General features: G+C 43.4%; 1 protein-coding gene across 5 annotated transcripts in view; it reads right to left on the reverse strand.

The window, feature by feature from the left end:
* Positions 1-26894, reverse strand: part of SEC31B (SEC31 homolog B, COPII component) — a 126713-nt gene that overhangs the window by 79497 nt on the left and 20322 nt on the right. For all 5 annotated transcript variants that reach the window (XM_077259158.1, XM_077259163.1, XM_077259160.1 and 2 more), the window contains exons 2-8: positions 15605-15686; positions 15225-15348; positions 9140-9335; positions 8830-8925; positions 7874-8014; positions 7165-7307; positions 6037-6136 (exon numbers count right to left, since the gene is read on the reverse strand). In XM_077259158.1, coding sequence (XP_077115273.1) covers positions 6037-6136; positions 7165-7307; positions 7874-8014; positions 8830-8925; positions 9140-9335; positions 15225-15348; positions 15605-15686 — 882 coding nt within the window. The remainder of the gene's footprint in view (positions 1-6036; positions 6137-7164; positions 7308-7873; positions 8015-8829; positions 8926-9139; positions 9336-15224; positions 15349-15604; positions 15687-26894) is intronic.

The raw sequence follows: 26894 nt of genomic DNA on the forward strand, positions 1-26894 counted from the left end.
TATGTCCCTCTTGGGATCCATGACTTCATGCATACCTGCGGGTCCAATGGGCTCAGCTCCATTCGAGACACCTCCAATGGCAAATTTTGTCAGAGGAGATCTCTCTGGGGGGGGCGTTTAGAAGGTCGGTTGAGATTATCTCCACACACAACTCGGTCACTAATCTGGTGGACATCGCAAAAGAATCTTTCCCAGGGAGTCCCGTGGATAACCCAGATCTCAAAAATACTGACAACGGATGCAAGCCCCAGCGGGTGGGGGCTCATTTGGGCGACCTAGTAGCTCAAGGCACCTGGTCGGCGTCTCTAGCAAAAGAAACTTCCAATATGAAAGAACTTCTAGCGGTCAAATTCGCCCTGCTGGAATTCTTGGGGGCCCTTCACTCTCACCACGTCAGAATCATGTCAGACAACAGGGTTGTAGTGGCATACCTAAATCACCAAGGGGGTACTCGCTCCAAAAATCTGATGGAAGTAACCGAGTCAATCTTTCAAATAGCCGAGTGCAACCTTCTATCCCTGACAAGTCTACATATAAGGGGGGTGGACAATTACAAAGCGGACTTTCTGAGTCGTTTCAGTCTAAAGCAAGGGGAATGGGAGCTAAATCAGGAAGTATTCACCCAGATCACAGAAAAATGGGGGGTTCCCAACATAGACCTCTTTGCCAACAACCTAAACAAAAAAGTAACCTCTTTTTGCTCCATAACTCCATTGGGGAATCCAGTGGCACCGGATGCGTTCCTGATTCCATGGTTACACCAGCTGGCTTACGCATTTCCCCCTTTTGCTCTGATTCCGGCAGTGCTGAGGAAGATTCGGGAGGACGGGGTTCATGTAATCTTAATAGCCCCGTTCTGGCCGAAGAGGCCTTGGTTCTCTTGGATGAGGAGAATGTCGATATCTGACCCGTGGGTACTCCCAGACTTTCCAAACTTACTCTCCCAGGGCCCAGTCCACCATCCACAAGTTACGAGCTTACACTTGACAGCTTGGCATTTGAGAGGAAGCTACTAGAAAGCAGAGCTTTCTCTCAAGGGCTGGTATCTACTCTCTTACAAAGTAGGAAACCGGTTACAACAAAACAGTATGGAAAGATATGGAAAAAATTCCTTTCATCGTCAGGCACTAAAATAGGGGAAGAGGTCCCTCTTAAATCCATATTAGAATTTTTACAAAACGGGTTGGAGATCGGTTTAGCCACAAGTACCCTAAAAGTCCACGTGGCAGCATTGGGAGCCCTGTTTAATTATGATTTGGCAGGAAATCGGTGGGTTTCCAGGTTCATCAGGGCAGCAGGTAGATCAAGACCACTTCCACTAAAAATTGCCCCTCAATGGGATTTAAATTTGGTCCTTAAAGCCCTGACTAAACCTCCATTCGAACCCTTAGGGGATATCCCATTAAAATTCCTATCCCTCAAAACTTCCCTGCTTGCCGCCCTCACATCTGCTCGTAGAATTAGCGACATACAGGCACGATCGGCTAACCCCCCCTTATACACAGTTTTTAGAGGATAGAGTCATTCTCAAAATAGACCCAGCATACCTCCCGAAGGTGGCATCCCGGTTCCACAGAACTCAAGAGATCTCTCTCCCCTCCTTTTGTCCTAACCCTAAAAATAAGGAGGAGGAATCATTACATACACTAGATGTCAGGAGATGCCTCATGCAGAAAATAGAAGCCACCAGAGAGTGTAGGGAGGATGCCTCTCATTTTGTGTGCTTTCAGGGTCCCCGGAAGGGGAAAAAAAGCCTCCAAAGCCACTCTGGCGAGATGGATCACAGATGCTATCAGCATGTCATACTCGTCAAGTGGAATGTCCGTTCCAGGGAATGTCAAGGCTCACTCAACGAGAGCAGTAGCAGCTTCTTGGGCGGAGAAGGCCGGAGCTTCAATTGACCAGATATATAGAGCTGCTACCTGGTCATCACCTTCTACATTCTATAGGCACTATAGATTGGACCTTATCTCCTCTTCAGACCTTACCTTCGGTAAAAGGGTTCTGGAAGCGGTGGTCCCTCCCTGAATGTACAATCTATGCTAATCTCTCCGTGGTGCCGTCATGGGCGACAGAGAAAAATATAGTTCTTACCGATAACGGTAATTCTCTGAGCCCATGACGGCACCCGTACATTCCCTCCCTTCACTTATGGGTGTGCACACTAACATAGTGCCATAGGCTATTTTTAGGTAATATTAAAACTAATAAGCTATTCCATAGTCTCCCATCGTTCTCTAGTAAACAACTGATGCGGGAGAGTGGTACAGCCTTTTTATCTGTAGGTTTCCTGTCCTTGGTGGGCGGATCCCCTCTCCGTGGTGCCATCATGGGCTCAGAGAAATACCGTTATCGGTAAGAACTATATTTTTATTGTTCGTGTAAGTCTGTAATATTGACTTGTAAGTTGACAATTTGTTGTAACATATTGTGCTGTTACCCTGGATGACTGGAGATGCAGGATAATTGAACAATGATGTTTGCTGATATTTTGACTACACATTGTCCAGGCCAGCTAGTTTGTGGACTTACAAAACATAAGTGGAAAAACTATGCAAATAGATTACATACTCAAATAAATGCAAGTTGATCTCATTACCATTCCTCCCCTTTACCTGTGAATGCTGGCTTGAAGGACAATTGTTATGTTAACTATAAAAAGGATATGCGCCTCTGTAACACATACAGACACTGCTCTTATCCCAGTGAGTCAGCGGAAGGGTGAGACTTTAATTGTGTACCATCTTGGTTATTTTGCTGGGACTGTACAATGTATTATTTGCCGGATTTGTGGTTCAATAAAGTATCACCACACTGTTTTCTATGGGGTTTCGGCTAGTGTACCAGTTTACCCGCTGACACCCCCCCCCCCCCCCGTGTCTCCTCAGAAATCATTTAGGTGAGCAAAAAAAAATAAAAAATCCTTGTAAATCTTTTGAAGATTGTTCAATGTTAATGGAAAATGTTAAATTGTTTAATGTTTAGACAGGCAAAAAGGAATAGTGGAACTGTAGCTATTCAACCATTTAATTCAAGACTCTTATCCTGTATAACACTTGCCTGACAGTTTGTTAATTGTGTGTTACGATCCCATCGCTTAAGCGATAATCTGCTCGTGCACAAACCATGAGCTCTCCAACAAGACAAAATTTGCCTGGAGTACTGTATCATACAGACATACAGTCCCTCATTCCTGTCATTGCACACACCACCCAAATTTGCTAATTTCTTTAGATTGGAATGATAGCAAATTGAAAAAAATAAAAGATGGCCCCGAATCCTGATAAGGACCCTTCACACTGCGCTCTTCGCAACATTTATTGATCCTGTCAGGGCTCAAGTCCCCCTCCCCCTCAAAACAAGATTTGGTGGTATGTGCCAATGGGGGGGCCTTGCCTATAATGGCACCAACAGGGTCAACGTGTTTTGTGCATCATTTTAGGGCATAAACGCCTACTGGAGGCAGACACTCAGACATTCCTCATTTTTGGCATAAGCAGTAACCCCCATGTTCTCTGTCTGTTATAAACAGGTAAAAAGGTCTTCAGCCAAACTATCTTTTTTTTTTACTTTTAAAAAAAAGCAAACAAAAGCTAAGGTAAAAAAAAAGTCAATTTATGTAGGACGAAGGCAGGTTATTCTACGAGCTTACTTGAAAAACGTTGATCCCTAAGTATTTGAAACTGTTGCAATAATGGCAAGTTCAAAATGTGCAGGTTTTGCCACAGTTTCCAAAGCAAAAGGGAGAGAATTAGATCAGGTAATTTCGAAACATGAAAACAAGTCAAATTGCTACACTATGTGAACAGAGGCCTTAATCCTCACATTCCCTCAGCACCATTTCTGCACGCTTTCAAAAAACCTTCGAATACTGAGGGTTGAAGACCTGCTGGGAAGAAAACCATCTCCATTTGTATGGACTATTGACTTCATGACCCTTGATAAGGTAATTTGCAAACTTCGTTTTCCATCAGTGATATGGAGTTATATCGGCTGACACGACTGCAGGGCTGTTTACAGTTTTACTAATCACAGCTTCTTCTGACATCGAAACTGGGAAGGAACCATTGGTTAGGGCCTCATTCAATAAAGAGTTAAACATTTTCCAATAGTACACCCCACATTATCCTGAAGGACAGGCCGCCAGAGTCAGCAGAAGAGCTATCCTGGGGCTTTCTACTGCTATTACAGCTGCTCTTTCTAAATAGGTCCAACCTAAACCTCTTCTTATTGGTCACATAGTCAGGCAGGCTGGGGCTACACGTCAACTAGTGCCGCATTGCAACACTGCATCTAATCATTTCCTAATGGACACTTTTTATTTTTCACAGCCCTAAAATAGTTGTGCAACAGCAAATCACATACAAGTTGCACAAATATTTTTTTTGTTGCGCGACTATTCTGAGAATTGCTGTGTAACCCTAGCCTAAAGGAGATTCCATCAAGGAAGTCCCACAGCCTGCTGTATATAGCCTACATTTTGAGTAAGTGACATGCTTTTTATCAAATACACACATTGGTATATTCATTATGCAAACTAGGGGGCGGGTCAGTGAGGGATCAGTGACCTGTCAGCAGTCTGTATTATGAATATATAATCAGAGCACCGCATACACCAACCCAGGAGAATCTCATTAATACAAAACTGAAAATAAAGATTAAGAAACAACAAGACGGATTTCATCAACCAAGGTATCATTTTACTCAGTATAACGGCGCCGACCTGACACTGTCTGTAGGTTACTGTGCACAATCCTGCTGACAGGTTCCCTTTAAAGGGACCCTGTCATGATGAACATGTTATCTGATCTGCAGGCACAATGTTATTTTATTTTCTTAAACCCTGGTGTTTGTGCACATATGACCCCAGCGAGCAGTATTAATTGGTGAGTGACCGTCTTCTCTGCATGATCGGTCAATCACTAATAGGACCGCCCAAATGACTCACGTATACAGTCACCAGGGATTTCATTTAATAAAATACAAGTAATACTGGATCTTTTCCAACAAACCTATTTATCATTGTGCTCGGCTTCTCCTCCTCTGCACCATGTGGTCCACAGATTGGACTGCATACACAATGTGACAAGTTCTCTTTAAGTAAAAGTGCATTTTGCCTTATGATTTAAAGGACAACATACCCATATACACAATTTCTCGTTATGGAACTAGCAGACAGATTCCCTTCAAAAAGTGTTTTCTCAGATAAACTATTTCTCAGCAAAGGCTTGGATATGTATAAAGTAACAAATATAGCTGTTACTCACCCTCCCGGGTGCAGAGATGCCTTTCTGCCCCGATTTACTGACATCAAGACTACAGCATACATCATCTCTGCAACCAATCACTGCGCTCCGCAACTCTGCCAACGTAACCAGCACAAAGTGCTGAACTTATCGACTGGCTGCAGCGGTTGTATGTGCTGTCATCATGATGTTGCCCCTGCAATCAGTAAATGGAAACCGGAGCAGTAGCATAAGGGCATTGCTGGACCCCAGAGGGCGAGAGTATTTGTTACTTTATATACATATAGATAAGTTTATTCCAGAAAACAGCACTGCAGCATGGCATCTGGGCCTAGGAGAAGATCAAAAATGGTCATGAAGCATATTACAATACTTCAAAACTATCCAATGCCTGAAGAATAATGATATAAAAATTAATATAAAAAATTATTTATTTTCGTTATTCTTTAAAGGTTGTTTCAACTGGGCTTTCTAGAAACAATATTGCCCTGGTGGTCACCTGGAGCTGCTGACGGCCATACATCTTCCCACCACTGCCCATCAGAGTTGAAGATTTTATTTGCAAAAAGTCATGTAAGGCATTGGTTTATATGCAGAGGGCTTCGGGTGAGCAGGTTTTTTTCTTTATATATCTCCCACAGCTACTTTCTTTGTATAACCTCCAAGACAATGGTGGCTTTATTATACCTTTCCTCTTGAGTGTGCCATACAAAGAATATGAGCTTGTAGGGGAATGTCTCCTCTAAGGTATATAAATAAAGGTCTAGAATTGAGAAGAAACATCACCAACCTCACTAGTGCTTGGATTCCAGCAGAGTATGCGATGGTCTTTAGAACTACTGAGAAGTAATTCAGGGTCATCTTTACTCCAGGAAATTGACAGAATACCCCTATAGAGAAAAAATATAATACTAATGTAAACTGCTAAGGTTACGTAACGCTCCATTGTAGGGGCTGGGGAAAGAGGTCAGTACGGGCACCCTGACAGGTCTGCAGCTACGCCGCAGGTGGAAATCAACCGCATACTCCGACACCTTTCTATCAAAGCCAGTAATAACATTTTCAGCAATTTATGGGACAGTCGTTCATCTGCAGGATCTGGTCAAATGGGTTCATCTTCATTCCGGAAGGATGCCAACACGCCTTGAAAAACATAGATCTAGTCCTTCTTTGGACCAGATAAGCACAAACCACTGCATACTGGAAACATCCCTCAAGACCTGCTTTGATCTAGTTGTCTAGTCATTACAATTCCGCCTTATAAAAGTCGCTCACATCCTAACACTTACCCCCTTACCGGTACCCAGCACATCAACTTCAAGAACTGAATGTTCACTTGCCACTTAATACATATCCTACACCTTCACAAGTGTTACTGCACCAAGATAACCAATGTTATTCACTTCACCCATCAGTGGTCTTGCAGATATAGCTGGTGTTCCTGTCAGTCAATTCAGGGCAATCTGACATGAATCGGAGCCTGGTTGCACGACTGCAGCCAGGTATGCTCTTCTCTGAAATGACAAGACATTTCTGAGAAAACAGGCTTGAAGAGACGGCCGGGGACTATAAAGAGAGGAATCTAGTCTAGTGCTGCCGCCAGACGGCTTCTCCCTGCACCGCTCCAGTTGACTGACAGGTCTCTCCCTATGTAAAAACATGGGAAAGACCTGTGATTCACCTGGAGTGGTTCGGAGAGAAGCCGGCCAGACCAGGAGATGAAACAGTCAAGGTTCTCCCTATGGTCACCGGTTGGTTCTTCAAGCAATGCAGTCTCTGAAACATTCTGATTCATGCTGCCCGTGGGTTGGGCAGAATGGCTCTAGTGAAAAGGTACAGTTAACCAAGGGAAACCGCAATTGAGCAAGTGAGTACACTGATGTACAACTGTCAGAAAAGAGGACACAATTATCTTTACCTTGTGTGATTCTCCAGCATTTTTAGAGGAGAACTAGCAAATCGCAGATCCCAAACTTGGACAACCGGTAAACGATCATCTTCAGATGAGAGGACAAGCTGAGTCGCTATCTCGGGGTGCCACAACATTCCTGAAAGGTGCATCTTAAAGGGGAATGAAAAACAAAAATTCTGAACTTCAGCACATGAGTACAGACAGAAACAACTACAAATTAAAACTCCTTGACAACCCCTTTAATCCATGTAGTGGATGTCTGATTACATGAATTCTGAACCCTACCCTAGTACTCCTCAGGGGCATGACTTAAGAAGAAATGGCATTATCCATTTTCTTTTCTCCCATGTCATTATCTAAATGCGTTCTTGTTTTCTTATTAGCCACCAGTCATCTTATTCCCATCCAAGGCCAAGAGGACAGAATCATACCACTGTGAATAGTGGATGGAGACCGCTCAGGAGCCCCTCCACACCTCCTGCCCAATGACTACAGTCATACATAGCGTGCCCACAGCAGTCTCTTATAGAAGGCAATGAGTCAATATCTGACGTTTACATGCCCGCTGGGAATTAGGTTTCTGTTGCAGGTAAAATGGCTGCACCCATAATCATATAACAAAAAAGAGAAACATTATACTATACATGTTCATATATAGAGACTAAAAATAAAAGTTATAAATTCTATTTCACTAACTATTTGTGTGTGCACCTACCCGGTTACTGTGGTCGCTGACTTTAATTACTGGTTCGTTCTTACGGAGGTCCCAAACCACCGCTTTACCACTCGGATGAGCCGACGATAAGATGTGTTGAACCTGTTGGTTCCAGGAAACAGCGCTGACGTCTTCTACAGGCTGAATATATAATATTATTACTAAAGTCATTACTGGAAGTAAAAGAAAGAATGTCTTATATACTGTATATAGCCAACATAAAGAAGGACGTGCAGAAACCTTCTATGTTTTGTGATATCAGTTGGATTGACAGAAGCTAAAAGGACATGGTGCTCAGGAAAAGAAAAATTAGCCTCTGTGCTACTGGTGTTGCTGGCTTCTGGGCACAACACCGGTGATATCAATACTCCTATTCAGTCTCTATTTTTTATTAATATGCATTGCTTATATAGCGCTATCATATTCTGCAGCGTTTTACATACATTATCTAATCCCACCCAGGACAACATCTGCAAAGAGTTTGTATGTTCTCTCCGTGTTTGCGTGGGTTTCCTCCGGGTACTCCGGTTTCCTCCCACATTCCAAAGACATACTGATAGGGAATTTAGATTGTGAGCCCCAACGGGGACAGTGATGATAATGTGTGCAAACTGTAAAGCGCTGCGGAATATGTTAGCGCTATATAAAAATAAAGATTATTATTATTATTATCATGTATTATTAACCACTGAGCCACCGTGTATTTCTAGAAGATACTGGAAACATACAAACATGTGCATTTTTTTTTGTAATTACACATTATTTACCAGTCATAGAACATAAAAAGTATTGGAAAATTCACAGCATTAGTCAGAGACAAATACAGCATCAGGCACTGGGCATCCCCATACTTCACTAGGAATAGTCTTGTAAGATTCCCTCATATTCTGCATATCCACAAGTGAATGTAAGGACTGCTCTACAAGGCATGCTCCTACTCATCATTAATGGCTTACCTGGGATTTTGCTCCCGGAGTCATTGGCACACTAAAATTATTTAGATCCCAAATGAAAACTTCAGAATCATTGGCACCAGAAGCTAGGAGATTGCTCTGTAAGAGGAAATTACAAATGTTTAAAATAGGGTTTTATACACTGCCAAACACTCAAAGTGACTGAACAGAAATGGCACCAAGCAGAAGGGCTATAGTCGATCCACGATTCATTGTATAACAGGAAGAGTAAGGTCTAGAAGCAAAACATAATAGAACAAAAGAACCATAAAAATAATACCACTTGCATCAAAGGATTGAAGGATTGTAGTACCTGAAATGGGTTGAGGTCAAGTGCACGGACAGGACCTGTGTGTTTTCCATTCTTAGTGATGACTGGTTCCTTTCCAGATGTCAAAATTTGTGAAGTACTATACAATGTTATTTCTCCATTATCTCCACCGCCTACAATCACTCCAGACGGCCCAACTGAATCTCCTTCAAAGCTGCCCCAGATGATCTTATGGAATCTGAAAAACACAATTCGCACTACAGCTCACTAAATCAAAACCAATGGATTCTGGACAATCTGGGGGGGGGGGGGGGGGGTTCACCACAAAAAAAAAAACAAACATAAAACAATAGTTACTGCGTTTTTTTCTCCTTGTCTTACTGCAGTATGTAATGGCTGAGCAGCATGGTCCGTGGATCAGGAGTAACTAACATCTCAAAAACATTACTTTTTTCTCCATTTCCCAGACTTCTTTCCTCCTCTCCTTTGATGTCTCCTGCACAGATCACTCGCTCTTAATTCCCTGGTAGTATCAGAGTTCAGGAGGCTGCCGCTGATCTCGGACTTCCTCTTCATGTTCAATTTGTCGGAAGGTGGGGACAGTGACGTCAGCATTGACTGGGCGCCGGCGTCAGTCGCACGAGAACCCTGGGGAGGGCAAGTGCCGACACCGCGGGAACAGCACCGACACGGGAGGCAAGTATAGGCTTTTTTTATTTTATCAGGGCCAAGCATGGGAAATGAGAAGGGGTTATCCTGGCAGTAGACAACAGCTTTAACTAAGGTACATGATACAGCCACTTCATACAACAGACCCAACATGAATCACATACTGACAACATACTGATGTACTTTGGATCGCAGATGGATAAGTATGCACTTAAAAAAAAAAAATCACTCCAAACACTTAAATTATTTCCCATGACCAAAATGGTTGAAAGTAGCGCGCACTCTGTTTTTACAGTTTGCACATACCGTACTTATTTACCCATGTGAGTGACTAGTTACATAGAGATTCATTAATGGTGCAAATACAGAAATCTGGCGTAAACGCCTTAATGAATGCAATATTAGCAGAGGTGCAAAAACATTACGACTTATGAAGGTGTTTACATGCCAGTCTAGGCCAACTACGCCAATATGAAAGCCATGTCGGTGGGATATGTGCCTGTCAAATTTAACTAAAGTGGCGTCACTTACTGTACTCCATAAATGAATGTCAGCCATAGGTTGTTGTATGTTTTTGTTGAAGGCACACATTAACCCCTTCCCGACCTCTGCCGTACTATTACTGCGGAGGTCGGGTCCCCTGCTTTGATGTGGGCTCCGGCGCTGAGCCCACCTCAAAGCCGGGACATGTCAGCTGTTTTGAACAGCTGACATGTGCCCGCAATAGCCCGTCACATGATCGGGGGTCGGCGATGAGTCAGGATGGTAACCATAGAGGTCCTTGAGACCTCTATGGTTACTGATGCCGGCCTGCTGTGAGTGCCACCCTGTGCTCATAGCAAGCCTGCAATTCAGCTACATAACAGCGATTTGATGATTGCTGCTAAGTAGCTGAGCTGATCGAGTTGTGCCAGCTTCTAGCCTCCCAAGGAGGCTATTGAAACATGGCAAAATTTAAAAAAAATGTTTTAAAAAATATGAAAAAATAAAAAAAAATATAAAAGTTTAAATCACCCCCCCTTTCAAAATAAAACAATTAAAAAAAAATCAAACCTACACATATTTGGCATCGCTGCGTTCAGAATCGCCCGATCTATTAATAAAAAAAAGGATTAACCTGATCGCTAAACTGCGTAGCGAGAAAAAAATTTGAAATGCCAGAATTACGATTTTTTGGTCGCCGCAACATTGCATTAAAATGCAATAACGGGCGATCAAAAGAACGTATCTGCACCAAGATGGTATCATTAAAAATGCCAGCTCAAAATAAGCCCTCACCACACCCCAGATCATGAAAAATTTGATTTTGATTGGAGCGAAAGGGGGGTGATTTGAACTTTTATATTTTTTTTTATATTTTTAAACACTTTTTTTTAATTTTGGCATGCTTCAATAGCCTCCATAGGAGGCTGGAAGCATGCACCGCACGATCGGCTCTGCTACATAGAGGTGAACTACAGATCACCTCTATGTAGCAGAAATCCAGGTGTACTTTGAGCGCCGACCACAGGGTGGTGCTCAAAGCAATCGGCCATCAACAACCATAGAGGTCTCAAGGAGACTTCTGGTTGTTATGGCAATGCACCGCTGACCCCCGATCATGTGACGGGGGTCAGCGGTGCGAACACTTCCGGCCGCGCTAGTTAAATGCCGCTGTCAGCGCTTGACGGCGGCATTTAACTAGTTAATGGGCGCGGGCGGATCGCGATTCCGCTCGCGCTCATTGCGCGCACATGTCAGCTGCACAAAACAGCTGACATGGCTCACCGCCGGAGCCCACCTCAAAGCAGGGGATCTGCCAGCCGACGTACTATTCCGTCAGCTGGCAGAAAGGGGTTAAAATAGTAATTAAAATGTATTAATTCAATGTTTGCAAACATTTCTATATGAAAAATATTATATATTTTCTTACAAATACACACACACATATTATATATATATATATATATATATATATCACACACACACACATTTACCACTAGGGGGAGCATTTTCCGTTTTAGACCTCAAGCAGGTATAGTAAGACTTACCAGCTGTACTGTTAGCAGCAAAACTGTGGCAGTAACTGCTGACATCACCATTTCCCTCCCCTTTTGGGTGGTCTAGTATCCCTGGGGTAGAATGAAGCGTAGCATCACAGAGCAGCGCCATTTTGTGGGTGACTGCCCTGTGATCTGCTATCACCAGCAGTTACTGTCTCTCTCTCCCATCAGTCTCTCTCACCCAGATTACATGATTCTCTCACCCCACTCCACAAAGCCTGGCCATTCACTGCAGCTCCTTATCTTATCTTAGGAAGGGATGAATCACAGCTCCTGCAGAGCAGCTGACAGCTCCTGCTCAATAATGCTAATTGTACACTGTTCCTCCTTGATGTCTCTGCTATTCTGCTGGGCTTTTCCCCTGCTTTTTTACTACTGTCAGCCATTAATCTAGGATCTGTTCTGTTGGAAGCAGTACTGCTTATGTTTAGTTAGCAGATCGAGGGCTCCATGAATATGGCAGAACTCTCCCACTACTGTGAATTTTTCAGCCCACAAAGGTGTGCCCAGTTCACAGCAGTGACTGCTCAATTACAATAGATAGGGTCAGTGGCGGTCTGTTATCTCCTATGACCATGGGGTGCCGTATTATGACACTGATAGTGTCCTGCTGCTTCTGTGAATGCAAGATGTCATCCCTCAGTGCCTTCTTTAAACTCCTATAACACACGAAATATGTTTCAAATGCATTCAAAACTTGGTTATAACAGCATGTTATGCTACATTACATTGATTTATTAATGATCTACAAACGCGGTACCTTCCCTTTAAAAGGGAATCTGGCAGCAGGATTTCACATCCCAAATGATGAATACGAGTATGTATCTCTTTCAAAGACAAGTGCAACAAGACCTTAACCCGACGGACAGTCACTATGCTGTGTCACTTCATGCACAGGAGTCATAAGTCAAGAAGGAGGAGGCTATGCTGGGCAGGGAATAGAGCTGGGGTGACAGAGACTCCAGATCTACAATTAGATCTTCAGAATTGTAGATTTGCATATCAATTGAAATGCGTATTTCTCAGTAACAGAGGAATTAAATGGCCATGTAAAGGTATTGCTGGAGCTAACAGAGTTAAATGCACATAAATATGCTAATGGAACTAAATGCACATATAAATGGCTGAGGGGGTATGAAATCCTGCTGAGAGATTCCCGTTAGAGGCAGTTACACTACTGACTACAGAATTTTGTAGTACAAGAGTGAATTACAAATATAGCCCATGTTACAAACGTGTACAGTGCCTTGCGAAAGTATTCGGCCCCCTGGAACTTTTCAACCTTTTCCCACATATCATGCTTAAACATAAAGATACCAAATTTTGGTGAAGAATCAACAACAAGTGGAACACAATCGTGAAGTTGAACGAAATGTATTGGTTATTTTAAATTTTTATGGAAATTCAATAACTGAAAAGTAGGGTGCACAATATTATTCGGCCCCTTTACTTTAAGTGCAGCAAACTCACTCCAGAAGTTCATTGTGGATCTCTGAATGATCCAATGTTGTCCTAAATGCCTAATGATGATAAATATAATCCACCTGTGTGTAATCAAGTCTCCGTATAAATGCACCTGCTCTGTGATAGTCTCAGGGTTCTGTTTGAAGCACAGAGAGCATCATGAAGACCAAGGAACACAACAGGCAGGTCCGTGATACTGTTGTGGAGAAGTTTAAAGCCGAATTTGGATACAAAATGATTTCCAAAACTTTAAACATCCCAAGGAGCACTGTGCAAGCGATCATATTGAAATGGAAGGAATATCATACCACTGCAAATCTACCAAGACCCGGCCGTCCCTCTAAACTTTCATCTCAAACAAGGGAAAGACTGATCAGAGATGCAGCCAAGAGGCCCATGATCACTCTGGATGAACTGCAGAGATCTACAGCTGAGGTGGGACAGTCTGTCCATAGGACAACAATCAGTCGTACACTGCACAAATCTGGCCTTTATGGAAGAGTGGCAAGAAGAAAACCATTTCTCAAAGATATTAATAAAAAGTGTTGTTTAAAGTTTGCAGCAAGCCACCTGGGAGACACACCAAACATGTGAAAGAAGGTGCTCAGGTCAGATGAAACCAAAATAAAACTCTTAGGCAACAATGCCAAATGATATGTTTGGCGTAAAGGCAACACAGCTCATCACCCTGAACACACCATCCCCACTGTGAAACATGGTGGTGACTGCATCATGGTTTGGGCCTGCTTTTCTTCAGCAAGGAAGATGGTTAAAATTGATGGGAAGACGGATGGAGCCAAATACAGGACCATTCTTGAAGAAAACCTGTTTCAGGCTGTGTGCACACTTTGCGGATTTTTCACATTTTTTTTGCTATAAAAACGCATAAAAAATGCATACATTATGCATCCCATAATTTAGAATGCATTCCGCAATTTGTGCACATGATGCGTTTTTTTCTGCAAAAAAAACGCATCGCGGTAAAAAAAAGCAGCATGTTCACAAATTTTGCAGATTTTTCGCGATTTCCCGCTATTTAATGCATTGGGAAGCTCCGGAAAAAAACGCATCAAAAACCACGCAAAAAACGCGTCAAAAACGTGCAAAAAAACGTGAAAAAAGCGCATGAGGATTTCTTGCAGAAAATGTCTGGTTTTGCTCAGGAAATTTCTGCAAGAAATCCTGAACATATGCACATAGCCTCAGTCTGCAAAAGACCTGAGACTGGGACGGAGATTTGTCTTCCAACAAGACAATGATCCCAAACAAAGCAAAATCTACAATGGAATGGTTCATAAATAAACGTATCCAGGTGTTAGAATGGCCAAGTCAAAGTCCAGACCTCAATCCAATCGAGAATCTGTGGAAAAAGCTGAAAACTGCTGTTCACAAACGATCTCCATCAAACCTCACTGAGCTCGAGCTGTTTGCCAAGGAAGAATGGGCAAGAATTTCAGTCTCTCGATGTACAAAACTGATAGAGACATACCCCAAGCGACTTGTAGCTGTAATAGCAGCAAAAGTTGGTGCAAGAAAGTATTAAGATAAAGGGGCCGAATAATATTGCACGCCCCACTTTTCAGTTTTTGAATTTCCACAAAAATGTTAAATAACCAATACATTTCGTTCAACTTCACAATTGTGTTCCACTTGTTGTTGACTCTTCACCAAAAATTTACATTTGGTATCTTTATGTTTGAAGTATGATATGTGGGAAAAGGTTGAAATGTTCCAAAGGGCCAAATACTTTCGCAAGGCACTGTATATAAACGTAACAACATAAGTTTTCCTTACTATTAAGAGAATTGTTCCACTATAGAAAATGGCGCCACCACTAACCATCTGCATGCACACAAACAAGGATACCAATATGTCTTATTTCTCACATCATTCACAGCTGATGACAACATATGAAGGATATGAGTTCATGAAAGGAGACAGAATTATTATACCTGTTGGCTGCTGAGAAGATGCCTTTTCTTTTCATTTCAGGGTGAGGGTCTCCAAAGTCCACCTCAAATATCTCAAGGGCTGCACTAGTGTTAAAGGAGGCATCGAGCTGTTGTGCGGATGTACCTGAGAGAAATAATTGACAAGTCTACACATCTCAGAGCGAAACTATGGCGCTTGTAAGATACAAATCTATGGCTGCTCTATGCTCTCGCATGCATGCTACCAATACATAATGTCAGGAGAAACAAAAACATAGACATCACAAAATCAAAATCTTTTCAGATAGAATATTCCTACATTTCCAAACATTTATCATCAAATTAGCTAAAGAAAATTAGTTTCAACGACAAATTCTAGATAGAACCATTATGCCATGCACCTGTAGCTAGGTAGATGGGGTAATGTTTGGCCGGACTCCAGGATTGGACAGCAGATCGCTCGATTTCTTTCAACTTCATTTTCTGTAGAACAAGAGAGAAATGTAAAACTATTATGCCAAACTGATCTGGCCCCTCAGCCTCATTATCAGGGGCACAATCACTGCGACCCACAATCACAGAGCTGTAAATGGACCTCACTGGCCACTTATTACCGACAGTCAGAACCAAATATACCTACACACCTCTGTAAAGTAAGGGCTTAAAGAGAACCTGGCGAAAGACCTAATTCTGGCCAGCTTTGATCTAATTTTATTCCCACTGCTCTATTGAGTACGGTAATCTGTTTCATTCCCCCCCAAATCTGAAATATGGTTCCAATAGATATGGCACTTTTTATTTAGGGCTAATTCTTCGAAGATTGACCAAAGGGGCGTGGCTCACAGGACTGGGTGGTTGTATTGTTAGCCTGCTTTGCATTATTACCCTGTCAGCCACACTCCCTTGGTAAAGAACATAAAAATTAGAACTTAATAGAAAGGTCCTTATCCCTGGAACCATATGGCGGATTTGAAAGAAAAACTAAAGACGGAATGTTCCGTGGGGTAGCGGGAATAAAAGAAAAGGAAACTGGTGACTTTTTAATTTCCAGTGTCTGAATTCCCTCACTTCTGGTATCAGCAAGGTACTAGACTTCCAACATATCTGTAGGACATGTTAGAACGCACATCAGGGCAGCAAGATGACAACATGGCAGCTAGGAGAAGATGCCTTGTGAGGCAGGGAATGATCACAATCTTCTGATGTACGATGTAAAGGATAGCTATGCATTCCTTAGCATCTAAATAGCTTAGTTAGGAGTCCGCTTTTTTGTCTGACAGCGATTCACCCATGCACAGGCATATAGTGTGCAGCCAAAAATGTAGGTGATTTCAATGGGAGGAGCAGGGTGAGCCAATGACATACAGCTTATTTCCTGGGGAAACAAAAGAATGAGGTATTGTATTTCAGCATGACCCCATCCTTCTCTAAGGGAAGACCAAATACCTTTTTGATTATCTGCAAATTAGCAATTTAAATATGCGTTCACACACGCATCTTCCTAGCCACATGGGCATAAGCAATGGGTGAACAAAATTGATGGCCGTGCTGAGGGGCCTTTCATGTTTATCTGCCCGATCATTTCCAGCTCCACTGAATATGTAATACAGTACAGTCCAGGGAAGGTCGTATCAGTAGGCAGGCTAACTGGAGAGTAGATTAGAACGCTATAGAAAACTTATTTTTCTTTATCCATCAGTCTCCTACCAAAATGATATCAATTTACTGAACGTCAAATAAAAGAAAAAAATTTTAAAGATATTTTGTGTAACAGTAAACCCCAAACACACACACACACACCTTACAATCATTAAAAGCTGAGACTATAAAATAAACTATTGCAGAACTACACCAAGGCCACTTACCGCTAGCCGGTTTTTCCAGGACCCATGACAGCACACCTGAAAGAGGGATCCGCCCATCAAGGACAGGAAACCTACTGAAATAAAAGGGTGGCACCTCTCCAAACATCAGGTACGCCAACAATATATACATTACCAACACCACATGAAACACCCAATCTATAGTGCACACCCATTTGGCGGGAGGGGGGGATATATGGGTGCTGCATGGGTTCTGGAGCAACCGGCTACCAGTAACTAACGTTAGTGTTTTCCCTTCACCAATGACAGCACACCTGAGCAATTTATAGAGAAACGAAACACCTTAGAGAGGGACCACCGCTTGCAGCACCCATCTGATCTATTGATACCAAGGGCTGTGGAGTCGGAGTCGTGGAGTCGGAGTTAGTTTTGGTTGGAGTCGGAGTCGGTAGAAATGTACCGACTCCAGCTTTAAAAAAAATGTATTAATATTTCATAATTGAACTTTCATATGAATTTTATAAATGTTACTCAAATATATATGTTCTATCAAACTATGAACAACAGTGATAAGCAGTTCTGCTGGAGATAGAGACATTTCTTACTTCTTCTGTGTCACTGTTCTCCACTGCCCTTATCTAATCTTATACTTGGTTAACCTCATGCTGCCCCAACCCACCTACTTACAATGTATCAAACTGAAAGTGAAAATGTGTTGCAAATTCTTAGTAGTAAAGCTCCTCCTCTAGACCAGATGTTTACTAGGTGTGCGTCTTCCAAGCATCTCACAGCTGCTACTCAGAAGAGGAAGACTGTAAGAAGTATTATCCTTTCAACAAACTTTGCATCAGTTAACTGTGAGTACATGAGGAATAACAGTATTACTGACCACTATATCAGTTGTACAACCTGGCAATTTTGTACAATTGTTTTTAGGAAAAACAATTGTCATTTGGATTGTGAATGCAGAATTAAAAACCTGAGAATGTCAAAGAAGCGTCACACTAAATCAGCTGTATTTGAACATTTTACCATCACTCAAGATAGAAAACATTATGTCTGTCAGTGTATGACAAATGATCCAGATGAAAACAAATGCTGTGAAGCCAAGATCAGTGCATATTCAGGCAAAGATAAAAATGCTCCTACAAGAGCTTCTAATCTAAAGAGACATTTACAGCACTTTCATCCAGAAGTACTGAAAGCAGTGGATGAGAAAGACTTCATCCAAACCAATGAACCAGTGCCCAGCTCTTCCAGCCAAACAAAGGAGCAGAGAACTTTGCAGCCATCAGTTGCAAGATATTTTGTCAGTGACAAAGTTACTGTGACAATGACAGTAGATACATTTAAAAAACAGATCATAGAGCTTATTGTAAAGGATAGTGTGCCTATTTCATTACTTTCATGACCAGCTTTTATGTGTCTGAATGGGGAAATGGCCCGCAAGCTTGGTGTTTCTCTGGAGAGAGAGAGAGTATTAGAAAATTAGTAATCAAAGAAGCTTTCAAACAAAAGGAAGAACTTAAAAAGAACTCTCATGGGACGCTTTCTGTTTCTTAAAATGGATGCCTGCATACGTCACAGAGTGAACTATTTTGCCATCAATGTCCGATTTGTTTGTGCCAAAAATGAAATAGTTACCAAGACATTGGCAGTAAAAGACTCCAAAGCTCATCACACCAGTGAGTTTCTCCAGGTCTTGGTGGAAAAGGTTCTGCAAGACTATGAACTTAAAAAAGAGCAAGTTCTTTCTGTCGTAACTGACAATGCTTCAAATATGATAAGTACTATTAAGCTAATGAATGAGAGTAATGACGGTGACCAGCAGCTAGAAGAACATTCTGGGTCCTCAGGACACAGAAATGTTTGAAATAGAGGAACACAGTATTGTAAATGAGGAGCAAACTGAAGTTGCTTCAGATGAACAGCAACATGATAGTTTAGATGATCTTGTTAAAACTGTGTCAATACGTTCTTTCATTCATCACATGCGCTGTGTTGTGCATATGCTACAGCTGGCTATAAGAGACAGTCTGCAAGAAGGACATGCTGCTGCACTGATTGGCAAGGTGAGAAAATTGGCTACTGTTGCCAGAACCCCTAAAGTTGACTCAATTTTGAAGAGACGTGCTGGAAAAGGGGCAATTATTGATTAAGCCACACGATGGGGCAGTACTTACTTAATGATTCAGCGCTTGGTTGAACTGAAAACCTTTCTTGTAGACATGGCTAACCCTCAACTGACGCTAAATGAAAGTCAGTGGAATCAGGAGACTGAGCTGGAAAAATTGCTAGAGCACCCATTTACAGTGACTAAAAAATTACAAGCAAAGGACTTAACTCCATGTATTTTCTTAAAGGAGTGGAAGAACCTGATGTTTCGCCTGTCCCAAAGAGGAGGGTTAATTGCAAGTGGCATGAAACAGAGAGAGGAGCTACTATTACAAAATAACATTCTTTTGGCTGCTGTTTATGTAGACCCAATGCATCGGATTCTTCTAGATGATCAACAGCTAACTAAAGGAAAAGAAGCTCTGTTTGAAATAGCAGTAAGGATGAAAGGGTTGCAGAACAGTCAGGAGGAACAAGAAGAATTTGGTCGTCCTGCCACATCTTCACCCTCATCAACTGATGAAGAATTTAGTTTCGAAAAATATTTGGATCACAAGGACCGTGCAAAGCGTTCCCGCATAGAAGAGTCATCCCCATCAAAGAACACAGCCAGTACATTTCAGTAGAATTTTTCATGTGCACTAAAAGAAATTGAGAAATTTGACCGTTCATCAAAAATAACAGTGCAACAAGCGATTCCTCTGTATCCTGACATTGTCAGAGATGTTGCCCGAGTGGTTACTACTTTGCCACCAACCCAAGTTAGTGTAGAGAGGTTGTTCTCTGCTCTCACAATAATTAGATCAGATTTGAGGGCATCCATGAAGAAGGATCTGACAGAGGCAATACTTTTTCTGAGGACAAATTTATAGATTTCTTCTTATTAACTGCATAACAGTGTTTATTGCATATTTACTTACAAGAGTTTAGAAAAGTTTATAAAGTTATTTGCTATATTCTAATAAATATCGTTTTTGCTCTAAGTGGTCTGATTACTTAAATGATGGTGAGAAACTGAATAAGCACGATGTTAATATTTTACAACAGTAAATTTATTGTTACGAATTGGCCATTTATGAAGGAGTCGGAGTCGGAACCTGATAAAATCCAGGAGTCGGAGTCGCAACTGTGGCTTACCGACTCCACAGCCCTGTTGATACCTCCACTTTCTCTGCCCAGGAGGTCACCATGATCTGGTGGAGTAAGCCATGATGCCCTCAGGAACCGGATCATCGCTAGCAGAGAGGGCTATACGAATATCCTCCCTGACCCACCTTGCAATAGTACTTTGTGATACCCCGTACATCTTTCTGCTACCCTGAAAGGCTACAGGGACTGGGTTTTCTTCCACTAACTAGTTATAGACATGTACTCTAACAGTGTTCTAACATCTAGACTGAAAAATTTCTCCTCACCTGAATTCCTGGGGTTATTACAGAAGGAGGGCTGGACAACCTCTAGACTCCTATGAAATTTTAAGTCTACCTTGGGAAGGTAGGCTGTATCAGGTCTTAATATAACCATATCCTCATATACTTGTGTATACGGAGGGTTCATTGAAAGGGCCTAGATATCACTCACCCTGCGGGCAGAGTTCAGTGCTACCAGTATAATAGTTTTAAGGGTAAGATATTTAACCGACAATTCCTTTAAAGGCTTGAATGGATCTTTGATTAATGCCTCCAGTACTAGGTTTATATCCCAGGGGGACTGGGACTGGCCTGGATCGATCGCAGGATTTTATAAACCTTGAAATCCACTTAGCAGCGAGGTTATAAGTATATAGTGCACCCAAGGCGGAGACCTGATCTTTGAAGGTACTAGTGGCCAACCCTTGCTCAAACCCCTTCTGGAGAAACTGTAGAATGGAACCGACTAGAGCCTTCTGCCCCAAAGGCTTCCCTGAGAATTCCAGAAATTTTCTCCATGTCCTGCTGTAAATTTTTGTTGTTAAAGGTTTTCTTCTTTTTATCAAGGTGGAGAATAACCCTGGAGAAAACCCCCTACAACTCAGTATTGCCCTCTCAAATTCCATGCTGCTAGATGGAAGCCCTTTACTTGAGAGTGGCATACTGAACCCTGAGTGAGAAGTTACAGGATCTTTGGCAGGATCCATGGTTAAGACACCAAAATTACCCTTAATTGGGAAAACCATGGTCTATTCGGCCAGAATGGAGCAATCAGAATCACCCTCGCTTGATCGTCCCTGATCTTTCTCACAACTGCCGAAATTAATGCTATTGGAGGGAAGGCATATGCTATCTTGAAGTTCCAGGGGAAAAGCATCCACTGCATAAACGTCTTCCCCCTCCATTTGTAGGCAAACAAGTCTATTTCTCGCAAACCCCATGAGTGAACTAACCTCTGAAACACCTGGGAGTACAGGGTTCATGCTCCTTGTTTCAGTCTGCTGCAGCTTGGGATGTCTGCCTTAGTGTTCTTCGTCCCTTTTATGTGCAGTGTTTGGGACAGTGATGTTGCTCTGCCCCTGCTTTAATTCCGGAGTGGGACCTTGGACCCCCCTTGGTGGTTGATATACGCCACACTAACCCGGTTATCTGACATGACACGGGCTCAGCGACGAAGGAGGGAAGGAAGAAAGCCCTTTTGCGCGCTTTCTACCACACACAGCTCAGGTTTGACGATTGAGCCCTCTTGATGAGTGACCAAGAACCCTGAATTGCGCGATCTGTCAGGTATGCCCCCCAACCTGAATTGCTTATATCAGTTGTGACCAAGTTGCTCACCAGCTTTATCCACTGGACCTCTGATGTTAGGTTTGCCCTGTCTGTCTATGACAAGTGGGAATTTCTGGTTTCTAAAGAAAGATCCACTGTCCCTTCTAAAATGTCCTTTTAGCAACCTCTGCGAAGACAGAATTTCCCACTGAAGCAGCCTTTGTGGAATTGGGCCCACCTTACTGCTGGAATGCAAGATGATTGAATTCCTAACAGGGACATTGCATTCCTCAGGGTTATTTTTGGTACTTCTACCGCAGCAGAGGCAAGATCTACTACCTTGTCCATCTTGTTCTTGTGCAAGAGACAAGTCGGAAGTTCGGAATTTAGAATGAGGCCCAGAAATGACTGTACTCTTACTGGATTTAGCCTCGATTGGTGGGTGTTCACCATCTAACCAAGATCTTCTGGTCTAGATGAACCGGGATGTGATAATGATCATCTTTTAAGTCAACGACCACCATGAAACAATTGTGAAACAGAAGTTTTATGGCCTTGCTTATAGATTCCATCTTAAAAGGTCTGATTTTTTTTTGCACCGGTTTAGGTTCTTCAGATTGATTATGGTCCTGAATGAACAGCCTGTTTTATTTTTTTATCAAAAAGAGGGGGGAATAAAATCCCCTTTCATTTTCTTCCAAATGGCACACACCTGTTTCCCTATTAAGCACAAGAACTCTGCCTCTAGGGCTAGCTGTTCTTCCGATGACCTTCTGGGGGGTGGAGGGGTGTCACCATGAAGATTTGGCGCAGCAGTTGATAAAACTCTACTCTTGGACCTAATATGTCCAGAATCCAGCCACTGGAAGCGATTTCTTGGTTGCCGAAGAGGAACCTCCAAAACATAAATCCGGGTTCTCTCCTACTCCTGGACTCTCATTTCTCCCCCCCCCCCACCCCACCCCCAGAGGAAATCTCATTACATCTTTTCCTCTCAAAGGAAGTCTGCCTTGTATCTCCAGTGGAAAAAAAAAAAATGAGAAGACACTTCCTTAGATTTCCTCTTCCTTTTTTAAATAGGGATTTTAGGGAACATTCCACCTCAACCCTGCTGACAGATCTAAGGCTTGCAGCAAAGTCAGGGGTCTCCTCAATAATTGTCTTCTGGATACACGCTGTACAGAGATTTTTCTGCCAGTGGGGTTTTACGTAGTGCTAAGAAGAACAGGAATTGTGCGCTTTCTTTTTTTAGGCCTTCTCTAGTGATTAAACACAAAGTCGGTCTATTAAAATGGTGACTTTTACTAAGATCACTCACCACTGTCACATTAAGGGTATCACATTTGAAAGCTGTTGTAGGATACACGAAGCATCCTCTCTGGATACTGAGGAGTCCTGAGATACTCTGCTTCTCTAACTGAAACGGCTGCCCCTCCTGCCACTAGAATGGCTGCCCCCTTTGCTGTGTCTACACTGCTGATCTTCCATGGCAAGTCAGAAAGGAGAGCTGGAGCGTGAGCGCTATTATATCTGTGGTCTGTCCCCAATTTATGTGGAACCCACAGTGCCTCCTTCCTGGTCTGCCTCTCCTCCGGTGCCTCCAGATTCTGACCATGCCCCCCTTGCATGATCTAACCAGCGCGCCCCGATCGGCGATACTCGCATACGGGCGCCGACATCTCCTCTGACGTCACTCGGTCAGTGGAGATTACCAGCATTTCCTGCACAATCACCTCCAGCATCTCACAGAACGGAAGGGGGAAGGTGGCGCGGCAGTTCAAGACATAATCAGCATCTCTGTCTCCGCCTGCATGTAGAGCAGAGCTCACCGGGACTCTGAAGACCGGTGCTCTAGGCATGCCGCCTGCTTTTCCGGACGCTGGGACAGGGCTGGGTGAGCTTTTCTTCCATCTTCACAGCTAAATCTCAGCACAAGCTTGCCATCAAGGACAGAAAACCAACTAATGCAGGGGAGAGGTGCCACCCTTTTATTTCAGTAGGTTTCTGGTCCTTGGTGGGCGGATCCCTCTCTGCGATGTGCTGTCATAGGTGAAGGGAAAAAATCAGACATTTTTTCTTCTCAGAAACCTGTGGCTGTCTGTAGATAACTGGCTGCAGCAGGAGCCTCCCCCCTCTGCTATAGAAGATCAGAAACGCTGAAGCACACTACCTCTCAACAGACAGAATTGCCAAATAACCCAGAAAAAAACAAATCACATGAACAGGAAACTATTCCATGTGTTCTCTGGAGGATTTCTACACGACTATTTGAGGCACATGCAGACAATTCTGCAGACAGACACTATATGGGCAAGTTTCTCCATTGTTCACTTACCATTTACGTCTAGAGTTACAGAACAGCAAAACTTTTTTGATTGGCAAAAGAGCAGCACCTGTCCCTCTTCCACAAAACTAAATGATGAGGGTGTATATACATCATTAACCACTAGCGTTCCCTCCCTGCTTCTACAATATGAAAATATGTCAAACCTTGTATGTGTCACTGAAGGTGGAGGTGCACTGCCTCAGACAGAACGCATATTAAGTCACAAGGAGCATGCATGAAAACACAAATTTTCCAATATTCGTATAAGGGTATAAATGGTTTTCCCCAAATATAAAGTTATCTACTATCCATAGTACGAAGAATTGCTTACTAGTATCTGGGGAAAGTGGTGAATATAGGCAACCTCTGGGACCCCCATCGATCATGAGAAGGCAGAGGTGAACACGTTCAACCTCTGAATAATTTATGCTCTGTGGCAGTGCTCTCCAATTCCGGTCTTCAAGAGCCACCAACAGGTCATATATTCAGGATTTTCTCTTCGCCACGACATCACCCACTGAGAGAGGGGATCCGCCCCTAGGAACAGGAAACCCTACGGAGAGATAAAAGGGGCGGTCCCCCTCGCTCCCAGTTTGGTTTCCTGTTCCTATGGGAATCCACGGAGAAGAGGATGCCTAGCCTGGATGCCGCTTGCGCAGTTTACCTGTGAGGACGGCAAGGGCTCCAGAGCTGGATGCAGCGTCGGGGGTCCTGGTGTCAGCTTCCCCCCTCTGCTGGCAGACGCCGTGAGGCCTGGACTGAAGGGGTTGCTGGCTCACGAAGATCCATCCGGGACGTCTGCGGGGAGCTAGCGCTGAGGTATGGTGAGCGCTGCGCCGTCCTCGGCGGGCGCTCATGCGGCGTGGAGCACCAGTATGTTTCCCCCGGAAGTGCAGCGAAAGCTTCCGGGGTAATGGAGGAGGAAGACGGCGCCTGCGCTGATACCGGTGGCAGCGCAGGCGCATAGTGTATGGCCGCGACCCGGAGGTGATTAGCACTTCCGGGTTCAACCGGAAGAAAATGGCGGCCCCCATGTGAAAAGGATGCCGGCGTTGACACTCCGGCTTCCAATATGGATTCTGCGCCGGACCCTGCGATGTCTTCTGTTGAAGCCACTGCAACCACTCCACGCAGCCGTGCCAGCAGCAGTCGCTCTAAACAGAGCGGATCTTCTAGGAAGAAATCAGACCGAGCTACTCCTCTGCTTGTGCCTCAGTCTCCTCCTCGTCAGCCGGTACCTTGACAGACAGCTTCACTGGGGTGAGTGTGCATCTACCCTATTAAGCTGATTATTGTTCCCTCTCCTTCTATACACCCTAGGCAAAAAGAACTGAAAAAACGAAACAGAGTGTGCGTTATGTCTCCAGCCCCTTCCGGATAGTTACAAAAAGAGGCTTTGTAAACCACGCATTAATTCTACCTTACGGGAGGAAGCCTCAGTTAAATCAGAAGACATTAGAGTCATGATTAGGGAGGAATTACGAGCCCTGCATAGTGCTGACAAGGTGCCACGTACTAAAGAAAAAAAGGGGTACGTTTCCCCTATGTCTGATCAGTCTTCGGATATAGAGAATGCAGACTCTGACATTTCCCACGAATATGTTTCCTCAGATGAGGATCAGGATACATGCTTTCCCACCGATAGTATCGATAACCTGGTGAAGTCCATTTGTAACACCATGGGCATCGAGGATTCTAAGGTCCCTAGAATGCAGCAGGACATAATGTTCGCTGGTCTATCGGAAAAGAAAAGACCCTCCTTTCCGGTAATAGCAGCGGTAAAAAATTTAGTCAAAAAAGAGTGGGAAAGCCAGGGGCAAAGGGGATTACCTCCGTCCTCAAAAAGGCGTTATCCCTTCAATGACGCGGAGTTCTCAGCATGGTCAAAAGCCCCGAAGGTAGACGCAGCAGTGGCATCCACATCCAAAAGATCCTTGCTGCCTGTGGAAGATTCGGGCTCATTGCAAGACCCACTGGACCGTAAAGCCGACTCTCTTTTAAAAAGAGCCTGGGAGTCGTGTACGGGAGCTTTTAGACTGGCTATATCGGCTACATGCACCGCTAGGTCCATGCTAGTCTGGCTAAATGACTTGGAAGGACTAAAAAGCGGTCTCTCTAGAGACAAGTTGATGTCCTCTAGACCTTTAATTAGGGGTGCTACAGCCTTCCTGGCGGACTCATCTGCTGACTCCATACGCCTGGCAGCCAAGTCAGCAGGTCTGACGAATGCAGCACGTAGGGCCCTGTGGCTTAAGGGCTGGAAAGGTGATCCCCCAGACAAAATCCAAATTGTGTGGCCTCCCATGTCAGGGTGAGTACCTGTTTGGTACTAAACTGGACGAGATCCTAACCAAAGCAGGAGAGAAAGAAGGGCTTCCCTAATAACAATTACCTTCCGTCCTATAGGAGAGCGTTCCGGAAGCCCGTGTTTAATAAAAGGAAGGAGTTTAAGAACCAAGACCGCTGGGCCACTAGAGACACCAAACAAAGAGGTGCATTCTTTGGGAAGCACCCTTTCAAAACTGAAGACAAACCCTGTTAGAGCAGATCTACCGGTGGGAGGTAGATTGTCCTCCTTTTCAAATCAATGGCGAGAAATAACATCAAACGTTTGGGCAAATAACCTCATCGCCTCTGGCTTAAAGTTAAAATTTTCCCGAGTCCCTCCGGACTCATTTCTATTGACTTCTTTAAAGTCTCAGTCGCAACAGAAGGCATTGGAGCAGGAAGTAATGAATCTTCTATCCAA

Source organism: Ranitomeya variabilis, chromosome 4 (genome assembly GCF_051348905.1).
Source record: "Ranitomeya variabilis isolate aRanVar5 chromosome 4, aRanVar5.hap1, whole genome shotgun sequence".
Taxonomy (NCBI): Eukaryota; Metazoa; Chordata; class Amphibia; order Anura; family Dendrobatidae; genus Ranitomeya; species Ranitomeya variabilis.